This window comes from Squalius cephalus, assembly GCF_949319135.1.
Source record: "Squalius cephalus genome assembly, chromosome: 2".
NCBI lineage: Eukaryota > Metazoa > Chordata > Actinopteri > Cypriniformes > Leuciscidae > Squalius > Squalius cephalus.
Genome location: NC_137123.1, coordinates 20,223,394 through 20,239,512, shown reverse-complemented (window position 1 = coordinate 20,239,512; position 16,119 = coordinate 20,223,394). Strand labels below are relative to the sequence as shown.

The 16,119-nt window shown below is 37.1% G+C and overlaps 1 protein-coding gene across 2 annotated transcripts in view; it reads left to right on the top strand.

Annotated features, from left to right (window-relative positions):
- The first annotated feature begins 31 nt into the window (after positions 1 to 31).
- tbck (TBC1 domain containing kinase) overlaps positions 32 to 16,119 on the top strand; it is a 60,905-nt gene continuing 44,817 nt past the window's right edge. The window contains exons 1-9 of one of the 2 annotated variants that reach the window (XM_079864726.1): positions 32 to 196; positions 3,140 to 3,357; positions 6,994 to 7,066; positions 9,390 to 9,504; positions 9,983 to 10,056; positions 10,602 to 10,743; positions 13,821 to 13,881; positions 14,004 to 14,065; positions 14,452 to 14,513. In XM_079864726.1, coding sequence (XP_079720852.1) covers positions 72 to 196; positions 3,140 to 3,357; positions 6,994 to 7,066; positions 9,390 to 9,504; positions 9,983 to 10,056; positions 10,602 to 10,743; positions 13,821 to 13,881; positions 14,004 to 14,065; positions 14,452 to 14,513 — 932 coding nt within the window. In that variant the 5' untranslated portion in view covers positions 32 to 71. Of the gene's footprint in view, positions 197 to 2,537; positions 2,796 to 3,139; positions 3,358 to 6,993; positions 7,067 to 9,389; positions 9,505 to 9,982; positions 10,057 to 10,601; positions 10,744 to 13,820; positions 13,882 to 14,003; positions 14,066 to 14,451; positions 14,514 to 16,119 lie in introns of those variants that run through there. The other variant, XM_079864727.1, reaches the window with a different exon arrangement.

The following is a 16,119-nucleotide window of genomic DNA, read 5'->3' as shown; positions in this document are numbered from 1 at the left end:
ACATGCACGCCTCATGCATCCGCTTACTGGCTTTCTCTTTCAGCAGCTGGACCTGCTGCTTGAGGTATTCGATGAGCTGCTCAGCCTCCGCAGCCTTCTGTTCCAGTCTCATGAGTGAGGGTGTGTGGCCAGACATCCTGAAAAGAGATCGAACCAGGAACCTGGAAAAACAAGCCAAAGGGAAAGATCAAACGCGGTAGGAACTCTTAGTCACTCATAAACATGCTTAAAAAAAAAAAGATCCTCTGGGACATCCTATCTGTGCTTGGGAATATGCGGCACTCGAGAGAGCATGACCTCTTTAAATGAGATCTTTCAGATCTTTGGCGCTCATAAACATGAGGTGTTTTGGCAAACTTTACACGGTGCTTTAATTTGTAATTTATACCGATATGTGGCCAACTTTCTGTCCTAATCCCCTTCCATGAAGGGGAATCATAATGAAACGTCTGACACCAGCCAGATGCTTAACAATAGATCGGCTAGACGCCAAACAACATGTGAAAACCTCATCAAAGAGTACATTCTCCATCCTATTCCCAATGAACCCTATTTTGCATTCTCACTTCAGTATCGCCATTGAATCGCCAAGTTGAAGTTCGTCAACAACCATATTCCCGAACAAGGAAGAGGATGGAAATCAAGCCATGTGGCATCTAAATGTGTGTGTTCTCATGTCCCACGAGGAGACAAATCCTGCACGATTGCGTCACTGTCCTCTCGGCCCCTGCCGCCACTATAAAAGCGTTTTGATTGAGGAATCCTCTTTGGGTCCACAATGGATCAAACAACAATTCCCATCCAGTCAAAAGACAGCTGGTGAAGGAACATGGACACATTACACATTTGGCTTCGGCTCATCCCCTGCAAAAGGACTAAGGGATTTTTTACAAGGCGTAGGAAAAGAGAAGAACACATCATAACACACAGTGCAGGGTGGTGCTGGAAAACAACAGCTGGCGCGGGATGAAAACAGAGAGTTCAGATGAGGAAATTAGAAACACAAAAAAGCTGGAGTTGATAATATCGTGGATCAAAGTCTCTTGTTTTTGAAGTTCTTGAACTGCTTTAAATGGGCCTGTGGTGGACGAATTTATGAGCTCCATGACAGGACTGTTTTCATTTGCATAACCCCTGAAAACGTGTCCCGGGGCCGAGCCGGAGCCCAAAACACTTCCAAAAACATTTCCAAAAAGCTCGGTTGTCACCGTTTTCCTATAATCCGCTTCAGCAGTGGTCACCGGCATCGCATGACAGCCAATAAATGAGAATGTAAGCCATGCAACGGATATAAAATTTGTGAAATGCAACCAAAACGGCATCTGTGAAAGGAACCATGAAAACATCAGTGCTCTTGAAGACATTTAAGGCCATGTATTACATCCGACACCAGCGAACTCTTACAGGAGCAGCTGTCACATTCATGCAAGTCTGAATGGCGAGGAGATAACGACCACGCACTTGTGTCAGCGTTTCCATTGGCCACCGGCCCCAGTCATATCGCAATAAAGACTTCATTCTCTGCTACTCATCTTTAAGAAATACTCAACTATCGGAACTACTCGCATCCCACAGGAATGATTCTATGTAACAGTAATTGTCCCTGAAATAACTGCATATTAGGAACCCAAAACAACTTTAATTTATGCTTTATTACAATTATTATTATATACTTATTCAATCTATTTGTTAAGTTTAAGGTTTGCAAAACCAACATATTATGCCCATTTTAAGATAAAGGACTTCTGATTTATATACACATCTATGACACTTATTAAGGTTTACAACACCTCCATGCTATAAGTCACTTGACTGATTTGTAAAGTAGGAAATGTTTTATGCAACTGGACTCTATGTTAAAAGGCTTTCAGTCATATATATGTGGCCTACGCAAAAGTATAATCATGCAATATAAGAATAATAGGACACATTGCACTGTACATTTGCTACATTAATTGCAATTATGTATTTGGTTACACTTGATTTGAAGTTTATATATAATTAACTACATGTACTTACTATAGGGATAGGGAGTGGTTTAGGGTTAGTTGCATGCACCATTATAGTAATAATTACTGTAGTAACTACATGTAACGTGCAACACACACTGTAAAACAAAGTGTTACCATGTATTTTAACTGAAACGGTCGGATATATACAGAAAAAACTTTAAAAATACATGTTTTTTTAAATACAATACAGAAGAGGTGAATGAACTAGTTTGACAGACCATACACTGCAAGTGAAAGTAAAGACAGAAAGCAATGTCATACATTATGATAAACCAGTTTCACTTTTTAACCCTATTTAATGAACATTTAACCATAATGTGCCATAATATGAGTAGTGACATTCATACAGGGGGATCATCATGACATTATTGTCTTTTTATAGATACAGTGCTGACTGTCACTTCTCACATGTTGGTCAACACGGCATATTTGTACGTCTACAGCTCTATAACAGAGAGTTACATTCATAATACATTACATAGACATATAAACAAAACATTTATTCGTGAACTAGTACTCACATACAACTGCAACCGTATGTTTCTTTGCTATAAAGCCACACGCTACACACACACTCGTCTCTCACCGGCGTCGACGGGTGATGACGCCACCGGTCACGTGTCGTTCAGCTGTTCGCTGGCGCGGGATAAACACGCCACGCGATTCAGCTGTTTACAGTCTCCGGAAGACTCCACCGATCTCTCAAAATCACAAATATATACCTGTAATATTATCAATGGACACGTGAATCAAATGGAGCAGTCTTTCATTTCAGATAAACAGGTATGCTAATGATTTTATTTTGCTTTTGTAATTCACAGTTCAAAGCGCAAGCAAGCATGCAGAAATACATGTGTGTACAGTGTGTTTCAATTACATATCGTCAAATATTATTGGTTTAGTTTATGTTGTAATCATGTAAATGACAAAATATCATGCTATGCTGTAAGATGAAACATACACGTTTTAGTGTTATGATTCTCCTGATATATTAACTGTTGTAACTATTTATGTTGTATTTAAAAAGAAAACATTATCCTGACTGATTTCAGAAATGACAGAGTAATGTACGTAAATCACTTAAAAGCATTCAGCGATGTGTAACTGTATTGTGTGCTCCGTGTCAGTGTGTTTGTTGAGCATCAGGTGATCATGAAGCCCCTCAGAGATGCTGAACTGGGGGCCTCCACCTTCTTCGCTTCTCCTCTTCCTCATGATGTGTGTGGCAGCAATGGACTTCCTCTCACCCCAAACTCCATCAAGATCCTGGGACGCTTCCAGATCCTCAAGACCATCACCCATCCCAGACTGTGCCAATATGTGGACATCACCAGAGGGAAGCATGGTATGATCATGGCTTTCTTTGCTTTAGTGCACTGTGTTTCTCTCAAATATTCCCAAATAAGACCGTCCGTCGGCAAATAATAGTAAATGCAGTTCATTTCACAGATATAACTTGAAAACAATGCGGCTACTCTCTCAGAATCTTTAAAAAATGTGTCGGCTTTTCTCAGAAGTGCTTGTTTTAGCAATAGTGCACCTTGTAAACCGTTTCGTTTCATAATTGATGAACTTTGCAACATTGGCACTGTTATTAAACTGAATTGAGCTGCTTTATAACCTAAATTGAAGTCTTTTTATAATTGATAAACTTGCCATATTCACAGTTATTTTCCTGTTTACAACTGCTTTGAAACAATCATTCTGTAGGAAACACTATGTAAATAAAGTCATCCAATCATAATAGAGCTTTCCAGATCAAGAAAGTTTTTGTGCAAAATGTATCAGATTGTGGTAAAAGTTTAATTTGTTAACGTTCAATGTATTAACTAACATGAACTAACTACGAGCAATACATTTGTTACAGTATTTATTCATCTTTGTTAACGTTAGTTAATAAAAAAACAGCTGTTCATTGTTTGTTCATGTTAGTTCACGGTGCATTAACTAATATTAACAAATACAACTTTTGATTTGAATAATGTATTAGTAAATGTTGAAATTAACATTAACAGAGATTAATAAATGCTGTAGAAGTGCAGTTCATTATTAGTTTAGTTAGTGTAGTTAACTAATGAAACCTTATTGTAAAATGTTACCCAGATTGGTGTCAAATCTAGTCAGCTGTCTATTGGACATCCTGCTCTTTAGATATTAAAATTAAAAGAAATATGTCATGGCATGTTTTTGCAAGTCATTAATTTGAAATGTTTTCCATTTCCTTTTAATGCCTCGTCAAATCTGGTTTTGTTTTCTGGTGCTCTTCAGAGTTTTATTCTCTTTTATCCTAGTGATTTTTATCTCTGTGGTTTAATGGCATTATTCATGTGCGGAATCCTTTTGCGAGATTGTTTCTTTTTATCTTTGTTTGCTTTATGGCTGTTAGTTCAGTATTTATCATGCACAATGCACTTTGGTTCATGCATGTGTGCCCTATGAGATCGATGCATGTGTATGCAAACACATGTGTTTGAAGTGCTTATGACATTATGCAGATTTATTAGTGTTATGACTTTCTTTCATGTTTGAGAAATGACCTTGAATGCAGGTCATCATCTTGCTGGAGGGAATATTCATATCTGAGGATATTGAAAATCAGTTTTTAAGTCTTTAGGGAAGAAGTTTTTTAGTTTTTTATTCTTCTTCACTGTGCTGGAACCATCAATGCCTTTAGTTTTGGATGAGAGCTGAACTGAGACGACGATTACATCACTGTTGTCTGCTCTATAGCTGAATTGAACTCATTTCATCCATGAACTTTAGACGATTATTGAACAGAACAGAATCAACCCTGAACAATGACTTCACCTAAACAATGACACTATTTTCTTTACAGCAGAATTGATGTTTGTTAGTTTGCATCATTAAATCATAATTTTCCTGTGTATCACTGCAAATCTGATTTGAAACAATTTGTATTGAATAAAGCACTATATACAGCGGGGGAAATAAGTATTGAACACGTCACCATTTTTCTCAGTAAATATATTTCCAAAGAAACCAAAACAAATAAGCTCAGAAATTAAGTTATGTGTAATAATTTGAAATGACACAGGGAAAAAGTATTGAACACATGAAGAAAGGGAGGTGCAAAAAGGCATGGAAAGCCAAGACAACAGCTTAAACCTATTAGTAATTAAAAAGAAATCCAACCCCCTGTCCGTGCAATTTAATAACAGCTGGTTCAGTCCCAACGGATGGCCTACAAAAAGGTCTCATTGCCAAGGTGTCACACAAGACACATCTCATGATGGGTAAAAAGCAAAGAGCTGTCTCAAGACCTTCGCAACCTAATTGTTCCAACACATAATGATGGCATTGGTTATAGGCACCATTCTAAGCTTCTGAATGTTCCATTGAGCACTGTTGGGGCCATAATACGGAAGTGGAAAGACAATCATTTCACCATAAATTTGCCTCGACCAGGTGCTCCTCGCAAGATTTCTGACAGAGGAGTGAAAAGAATAATCAGAAGAGTTGTCCAAGAGTCAACACCAAGGTGTATGGTGTTTTTAGGGTAATGTGCAGTGCCATTTCTCCTCCAAACATGGTGTGTATTATGGCATCCAAACAATTCAATTTTGCTCTCATGTGACCACACTACATTCTCCCAGTATTTCCCTGGCTTTTCCAAATGTTGTGCAGCAAACTTTAAACGAGCTTCAACATGCTTTTTTTCTTCAGTAATGGAGTCTTGCGTGGTGAGCGTGCATACAGGCCATGGAGGTGGAGTGCATTACTTACTGTTTTCTTTGAGAACACAGTACCTGCTATCTGCAGGTCTTTTTGAAGCTCTCCACAAGTGGTCCTTGGCTCTTGGACAACTCTTCTGATTATTCTTTTCACTCCTCTGTCAGAAATCTTGCGAGGAGCACCTGGTCGAGGCAAATTTATGGTGAAATGATTGTCTTTCCACTTCCGTATTATGGCCCCAACAGTGCTCACTGGAACATTCAGAAGCTTAGAATGGTGCCTATAACCAATGCCATCATTATGTGTTGGAACAATTAGGTTGCGAAGGTCTTGAGACAGCTCTTTGCTTTTACCCATCATGAGATGTGTTTTGTGTGACACCTTGGCAATGAGACCTTTTTGTAGGCCATCCGTTGGGACTGAACCAGCTGTTATTAATTTGCACGGACAGGGGGCTGGATTGCTTTTTAATTACTGATAGTTTTAAGCTGTTGTCTTGGCTTTCCATGCCTTTTTGCACCTCCCTTTCTTCATGTGTTCAATACTTTTTCCCTGTGTCATTTCACATAATTACACATAACTTAATTTCTGAGCTTATTTTGTTTTGGTTTCTTTGTATGTACTGATTCCTTGGGTTGTTATCAACATCTGGTGAAAATTTCATGTCAATAGCACCTTTGGAAATATATTTACTGAGAAAAATGTTGACGTGTTCAATACTTATTTCCCCCGTTGTAAATGAAGGAGACTCACTGTACATGTTTCTCCTGCGCATACAACAGCTACGCATGTGTCGGCGAGCCAATTCCCCATCCTTATCAATAACGTCACAGTTAGTACACCCATGAACGGTAACCAAATTACCCAGTTTAAAGGGGATAGTTCACCCTTAAGTTGTTCCAAACCTGTATGAGTTTCTTTCGTCTGTTGAACGCAATCAAACAGTTGACGGTAGCCATTGACTTTCATAGTATGAAAAAAATACCATGGAAGTCAATGGCTCCCGTCAACTGTTTGATTTACAACATTCTTCAAAATATCTTCTTTTGTGTTCAACAGAAGAAAGAAACTCATACAAGTTTGGAACAACTTGAGGGTGAGTAAATGATGAGAAAATTAAAATTTTTGGGTGAACTATCCCAAAACACAAAATAATCATATAAAAAAAAAAAAAAATCTCACGTTAACCTAATACAGCAGACAATAGCAAAAAGGCATGTATATTATGTTTTTTTCCCGTGTTTGTTATCTTTGTTGTTAAACTCTTTGTTTTCTTGTTATTTTGCAGAGCGGCTGGTTATTGTTGCTGAGCACTATGAAAAAAGCCTAAAAGATCTTCTGAAGCAGGGGAAACCAGTCAGGTAACAATCAAGACCAACTGAATAATGCACCTCGATGAACGCACACAATTTTTCAAATGTTTGGGATATAAGTCACCTGAATGAAAGGCTCATTATGCGGGTAATTGTCTTCTCAGGTGTGAACCACATCATTATTCATGATCATTCACGCCCCCACACATATTGCCTTTCCAAACAAAAAGTGTCTCACAAAATTTAAATCAATGTATTGTTTTATGTGAATTATTAGGCAGGATGATTTTCAGATCATTTTGAAGCAAAAACTCTAGGCAACAACATCCATTAGTCAAAAGTCTTGTGGACACATATTTAGTATGCGTTTTGTGGCCTTATTTCAGAAACTTTAATTTTTAGTTTTTTCAATAACCATGCATAAACATTATTCTCTCAAAATACAAACATGTACATACATGTTGCTCACATATTATGGTAGCCCTGTTTGTGCTAAATAGAGTGTAATGACACCTTTGCCATTGATATGTTTATAAGCAACTGAAAAAAGCACAAATGTCAGGGCATGTCAAAACATGTCAAGGACCCCAAAAACCCCTTGACCCCAGAGGGTTAATTTGATTAGAAGGTTCCAAAGCACAGCTTTTATTTGAAATAGAAATCTTTTGTAACAGTACTTTAATTCAGCATTTATTTGAAATAAAAAGTCAACATAAATGTCCAAACTGTACCATTGTATTATCATTTGATGCTATCACTGTACCATGGCACTGCCACAGTATTTTCTGAAAGGCATATTTGAACAGTTCATATTCTTCAGACTTCACTCAGTTTTTTATCAGTTTTATCATTTTGAATCTGTTCTACATTATCAGGTTAAAAGACCCATTGGTATTTTTGGCAGAGCTTTTTTTGTTGTTCTGAGATTCATTAGTGGTTTGTATCCTCTCATGTGGAAGCTATTGACAACGTTGTCAAATTCTTCATGTGGACAGTTTTTGCAAAGCTTTTCTTTTTGTGAAAGCATTTGATCGTTGTTTGTGTTATGGCTTACACTATTATATATAATAACAATATGTTGTATTAATATTGACATATTGGGAGCAGAGTTTAAGAAAATAATGAATGTTAATATAGCAGGTGTGAATTGGGCCAATGTGACAGCAGTTCAAACTATTGCCATAGACTGAGCAAATGTTATACTAAAAATTGAAACCAGTAAAGCTTCACATTTTAGATAAAATATAAAACATCAAGAGACAATTTACAGTCAAACCGGTCAGTCCAGGAATATTTCACTACTCCATTGAATAATCTATTCAGTATATTCTTATATATACAGTAATGTATTCAATATATATGAGGAACATGTTTTTCGTCATCCAGAACTTTCTATGAACTTTGTCTAATAGAAAACCATCAGTTTACAATACAGTACATAAGCATTTTATTCAAAACCCTGATTATAATAATTTATTATGTGACCATCCTTATATTTTAATTCCATATTGCTGATTCAGAATAAAGATCACATAGAATAATACTGTTAGGATGACAAAAAGATTTAAAAATGTTTAGTCTGGTCTGCCTCAGCGGTCTAACAGTGTTCGTTAATGTCAAAAGGATTGAGATGGCCAATCAAATCAAAGTAGGCGGGGTTTACTTTTCACAGAAGCAGAGCGTGAATTCCAGCGCAAAGCGTCAGTTTAATGTCGAAAGACAGTGAAGATGGAAATATGTGTCAACTGTTTAAACTGTCTAAATGTTGACATACAGTTACATCCAGTGATGCAAACAATGTTAACATTAGTTAATGCATTATGAACTAACATTAACATTTTTATTAACAAAGGTTAATAAATTGTTCTGCTCATTTTTAGTTCAAAAGAAACCTTACTGTCTTTCACTTTCAGCTCTTTTTTTCATGCAGTATCAATAAGCACATAAATAGCTGTAAAAACAGCATTCCTAGCTAAACCAGTGCTATATTTCCAATAACTGAACAGCTCAGACTGCTCATATTCTGCCATCTACTGTCTAAATCAGACAGTTTATTTTGAATGAATGGCACTTAAATGAATTCAAAGGGCATTATACAGTATTTTGCCATGCTATTTCTAATGTGTAGTATTGGATTATGCCTTTTATTTGACTTCACAGTGCCTCATTCAGTCAAACATGGCATAGGTTAACGTGTATATCCATAATTACTTACATTTATATATTACTTTTTTATATACATATTAAGTGATTGAATTTCAGTTTGACTTGATAGTGACACTGACATCAGTAGAAAATGAAAGCCGCTATTAAGTTGCTTGAGACGCTCTAAAAATTGACTCATTTTCAGATGTTCTTGTCTCTCTCTTAGTCCAGAGATGGTGCTTCACGTTGCCTATGAAGTGCTAGAAGGTTTGGAGTTCATGAATGAACATGGGATGGTTCACCGCGCCTTGTCTCCCAACAATGTTCTCTTGGATCGTGAGGTATGTGGAATCACGGAAGTGTTTTGAGAAGTCATTGGCATGCTGCATAATGATGTAAAAAAAATGTTTGGGTTGACCAAGTGTTCAAACCCATTTTATTTTATTTTATTTTATTTTATTTTATTTTATTTTATTTTATTTTATTTTATTTTATTTTATTTTATTTTATTTTATTTTATTTTATTTATTTTTTTTTATTTTTTTTTTTTGTTATTTTTTTTTACTTTGTTTTTTTTTTTATATAATTCTAACCTGTAATTATTGTTGCTCAAAAATGTTATAATAAAATTCATAGCTGTAGTATAAGAGCTTTATAAATAAACGGATAAATCTGATCAACTTAAAACAGTAAACCCAACAGATATTAACAATATGATTAAGTTTGGCAGAACGATCAGTTTCTTATTGATACCGTACTTTGTCTTGCTTTCAACTCACTGTTTTCATGGAATGAAATGTTCTTTTATGAACTCAACAGGGTAAAGTGAAGCTGGCCAAATTCGGCCTGTATCATATGACCGACCACGGAGCAGATGTTGACTTCCCTATTGGGTATGTCATTCAGCTATAATGTTTTCCATTTGTTTCCTGCTGTATCCTCATATTCCTCAAAATGAAACTCACGTGCTTTGGTGTCTATATAAGGGTACAGATAACATCTCGGCATCATTATAACAGAGCAGAAAGTCAAGGCGAGCTTTAAATCTCGTCCGCCGTCTCTTTAAGATGCATTGTGGCTCAGAACCGAAGCGCCTGCTTTTCATGGAAAAAAAGATCAATGGGTCACGCTGTGCTCTCATAATAAAGAAAGATGAACTAACATTAGATGTGCATCATTATGGCTCATCTTTGTTTTGATCAAAAGCAGATCCTGGATATCAAAGCGGCTTCCTTATGTGGCATCCTAAATAACCTGAATAATCTGAGTGGGACGACCAGGAGCCCTCATGTTCTCTAAGGGGGCTGTCTTATAATATCCGGTTGTGATTTGGGTTTTGTGGGACGCGTCTTTTGTTATCTGGCATCACCAGGACCACATCTGCTCTCTTTGAGACCTCTCCAGTAACCGTGTCGTCTGTTCCTCTCTGCTTTCGTAGGTATCCATCTTACCTGCCTCCAGAGGTTATTGCTCAAGGCTGTTTATATTCCAGCGACCCCTCGATCATTGAGGCCCCGCTTCCTTCAGGGCCCAAAACAGACGTTTGGTCTCTCGGGGTGCTCCTGTTTGAACTCTGTGTGGTACGCTCTCAGAGTTTTCATAGATTCAGCTCAACAAGCACTAAACTGAATTTTACATTAATGCAAATCATTTGTTTTTTACCCCCAGGATATGAATTTAATGTTGTTGATTGCAAAATGTCCTGAAAGGCTTTTTTTTTTTTTATTGTTTAAATACACTGAATTAAAGACAGACAGACAGACAGACAGACAGACAGACAGACAGACAGGCAGACAGATAGACATGCAGATAGATAGACAGACAGACAGACAGATAGGCAGATAGACAGACAGACAGCTAGGCAGACAGACAGATAGACATGCATATAGACATGCAGATAGATAGACAGACAGACAGACATGCATATAGACATGCAGATAGATAGACAGACAGATAGGCAGGCAGATAGGCAGATAGACAGACAGACAGCTAGGCAGTAGGGGTGGAGCCGAACCCGAATACGGTATTCGGAAAGGTACAAATAGTGTGTTTTTTACGAATACTTATTTCGAACAAATACTTTAAAAATATTTGTATTCGGGAACAAGAAAAACTTTATATCAAAAAGCTGCGTTTCCTCATGAGACATGGCGACCGGCGGTGCTACTGATGTGGTGGCTATAAATCCACTTGTTGATAAGAAAGGAGGAAAGAGCCACATATGGAAATATTTCGTTCACATAGCGCGTTTTTTGCGCGTGCAGATTTCAAATGTAGGCGCGCGGCAAGCGAGCAGAGCGCTCTGTCCGCACAGCAACGAGAGAGCAATGCTTGTGGAAAGGAGAAAGCAGTGCGAACTGCGCTCTCCGTGATGACGAGGAATTATCAGCAAAGAATTAATTGATTTCTAGCCCTTGCATTAGCTTTAGATATATTTATGGAGATGAGAAATTAAATAAAAAGCCGTCATTATGTCATTAATATCAGTCCGTCAGAAGAGCAGTTCTAGGCTTCTTGGCTGGATAACTCTTAGCAGGTTTAAAAAGCCCTTTTAAAATTAAATATGAATGCAGTTTTGAAAAAAAATATTTTACATATTACATATCTATAATTATTATAATAGATATAATTAAAGAATACTTACACTATAACGTAAATTAGAAGTGTAATGCAAAAAAAAAAAAAAGGATTTTTACACCTATTTTGAATTTTACTCGAATACAAATACAAATACAAATACTTTTCCCCCCTCAACAAATACAAATACAGATACAAATACCGGCTGCTTTGCACACCCCTACTAGGCAGACAGACAGATAGACAGGTAGATAGACATGCAGATAAATAGACAGACAGACAGACAGATAGATAGATAGATAGATAGATAGATAGATAGATAGATAGATAGATAGATGGATGGATGGATGGATGGATGGATGGATGGATGGATAGACAGACAGACAGCTAGGCAGACAGATAGACAGACAGACAGATAGACATGCAGATAGATAGACACAAACAGACAGACAGCTAGGCAGACAGACAGATAGGCATGCAGATAGATAGACAGACAAACAGACAGACAAACAGACAGACAAACAGACAGATAGACAGACAGACAGATAGCTAGGCAGACAGACAGATAGATAGACAGACAGGCAGATAGACAGACAGACAGCTAGGCAGGCAGATAGACAGGCAGATAGATAGACAGACAGACAGACAGATTGGCAGATAGACAGACAGACAGACAGGCAGATAGACAGACAGACAGATAGACAGCTAGACAGACAGACAGATAGACAGACATGCATATAGACATGCAGATAGATAGACAGACAGGCAGATAGACAGACAGATAGACAGACAGACAGACAGACAGCTAGACAGACAGGAAGATAGACATGCATATAGACATGCAGATAGATAGACAGACAGACAGACAGGCAGATAGACACAGACAGATAGGCAGGCAGATAGACAGACAGACAGCTAGGCAGACAGACAGATAGACAGGTAGATAGACATGCAGATAAATAGACAGACAGACAGACAGACAGATAGATAGATAGATAGATAGACAGACAGACAGACAGACAGACAGACAGACAGACAGACAGACAGACAGACAGATAGATAGATAGATAGATAGACAGACAGACAGACAGACAGACAGACAGACAGACAGACAGACAGCTAGGCAGACAGATAGACAGACAGACAGATAGACATGCAGATAGATAGACACAAACAGACAGATAGACAGACAGACAGCTAGGCAGACAGACAGATAGGCATGCAGATAGATAGACAGACAGACAAACAGACAGATAGACAGACAGACAGCTAGGCAGATAGACAGATCGACATGCAGATAGATAGATAGGCAGATAGACAGACAGACAGCTAGGCAGGCAGATAGACAGGCAGATAGATAGACAGACAGACAGACAGATTGGCAGATAGACAGACAGACAGACAGGCAGATAGACAGCTAGACAGACAGACAGATAGACATGCAGATAGATAGACAGACAAACAGACAGACAAACAGACAGATAGACAGACAGACAGACAGCTAGGCAGACAGACAGATAGACATGCAGATAGATAGACAGACAGGCAGATAGACAGACAGACAGCTAGGCAGGCAGATAGACATGCAGATAAATAGACAGGCAGACAGACAGACAGATAGGCAGGCAGATAGACATGCAGATAGATAGATAGACAGACAGACAGACAGACAGATAGACATGCAGATAGATAGATAGACAGACAGACAGACAGACTGATAAATCTATCGACTGAAGTCTAAAGGACTTTCCAGAGTTTTGATTGATCCAATTTATGGTTTTCCTAAAATGGACTGTTTTCTCAATCCAACATGAAATGGTGATCGATATAGTTTCCGGCTCATTTATCCCACAGGAAGTACAAGGTCAAGTCGAGCACATGGCATTGTGGTATAGAGTTGTATTACAGTCAGTATGCTATTGTATACTGCACTTTCTGGCACTTGTAATAGGGAGTAGAACATTTGCGTACTGTAGAATTATTAACTTTCATTGGTCAGTTTCACTGAGTTTTTAACTGTGACCACAAAGATTCTATAACATTTACTATTTGATATCATGTGACTTGTTTTGTCCAATAGGGAAGGCAGATTCTGCAGAACATTGATATTAGTGAGAGAATGAAATTCATCATCACCTTAGGTGAGTTCATGTTTACATTACACTATTTATGTATTCCCATCACATTATTTTGCCCATATTCTGTTGTAATGAATTTCACAATTGGAATATCTCTGATTTCTTTTGCATCTTATTGTCTACAGGATGCATGGACGACATAGTCACTGTTCTTGCTGAGGAACACGGGTGCTTGGATACTGTTAAGGTAAGTTTGCTCGTCTTAATGGATAGTCTTTTATCTTTGTACTTTACCTTCCATACAAAGATAAATCTCAGTTTGATTGTTTTTTTCTCTAATCCTTTTACTGCAGAAAAGTACACTAAGTTGTCACAGTAAGATGTGGTTTATCTTAGTGGTTTTATCTTAAAGGGATTTTACTTTAAAAGGTTTACTTTGAAACCTCTCAGATAAACTCTTCTTAGCTTGAAACTGAGTGCGCACTGGTCGTGTGGCTAATGTTTTCCAAATGTCCTCATAAAACCTCACTTTCAGTGGAGTTTATAGCATGAATGACAGAAAGTGCTGATTTATCAGAGTTTGGCTGGGTTTGATGCTTTACTAATATTCTTGTCTCTGACTTTTTTCCCCAGGAGCTGCCTGAAAATGTGCAGGCTTTATTGAGGAAATGCCTGACGTTTCTCCCTTCAAAAAGGTAGCCTGTCCTTTATCATTTATTTATTTATTATTATTTTTTTAAAAACCTCTCTCATCTTCCAAAGCTTTTCGTGCAGTCAGAAGGGATGGTTTGGCAGTATGTCATTATGCCATGAAATCTAGTATCTCTTTTTAGTTCCTGACAAATACAAGGACTGTCTTGTTAGCGGCTATTCTTAGAAATGACAATGTGGGAAAGGGCATGATTAGTTTCCAATTTAGCGGTTTATTATTTGACTTCTTTCTTTGTGATGGGTGATATTGTTATAAAATTTATATTTTTCATTTGATGCTCAAATGTGAATATAAATGAAATACATCTAAAGAATAATAATATAATATATAAATAAAAAAGAAAATAATTTCTTTTGAATACTCTATTTATTGGAGATTTTAACAATAGTTACAATAATTTTCACAATGAAGATGCAAAACTTATGAACCAGTTTTAACGCACACACAATATCCTGTCCCCATCCCTACCTAAACAACATGGCAATAAAGAGAACTGAGCCAATATACAGTCTATAAGTGCAAAAACAAAAACAAATGTCTCTTGCTTATCCAGCTTATCAGCTGTTGTTCCATGCAGAAGGCTGAAAAATAAATAGGAATAAATCAATTAGGGGAATTTCTTTTAATATAAGCAAATAAATAAAAATCATGGCAAGAATACAGATTTACAGGACAATTAACAATATTAATAATAATAATACAAATATATATATTAGGGATGCACCAACATTAAAATTTTGCCCGATACCGATAATTCTTTATTTTTGAAAGTCGATAACCGATATGTCGAAATCAAAAGTTTTATATCATTTTTGAGAGCCTGATTACAAAAAAGTCTCACCATTAAATCCATGTCCCAAGCACACAATTCTAATGGTCTTGTCATTATAATTTTCTGTAGCCTATATGACAAGACACAATGCACATTTTCCTTTTTTGAGTGATTCCAATCATATTTCAAGCAATTTAAAAGCATCATGGCGAACAGTGCTCATCTGAAGTGTCTCAGCTGTAGGAAATAATCCATTATTTATCCACTTTAATATATCGGCCCAATTTTCTTATTGAGCCGATAACGATAACATCAAAATGAACGTATATTGTCCGATACCGATAAGGTGGCCGATATATCGTGTATATGTACAGTGCTATGCATAAGTTTAGACACCCATGCTAAAGTTGACTAAAAAGAGGAATAAAAAATCATCTTTTGGAAATTGAACTTAATGCCTTAATTAAAAAAATTAGGAAAAATCCAACCTTTAAGGACACCAGTTTTCTTTGTGAATGAATAATGTATCGTAAATAAATAAATGTTCTTCCTTAAAATACAGGGTGCATAAGTTTGGACACCCCTATATTAAATTCCCATAGAGGCAGGCAGATTTTTATTTTTAAAGGCCAGTTACTTCATGGATCCAGGATACTATGCATCCTGATAAAGTTCCCTTGGCCTTTGGAATTAAAATAGCCCCACATCATCACATAGCCTTCACCATACCTAGAGATTGGCATGGTTTTATTTCAGTTAGACTAATAGCTGGTTTGATATGCATTGAGAGATGATCTTATGGAAAGTACTCCATGCC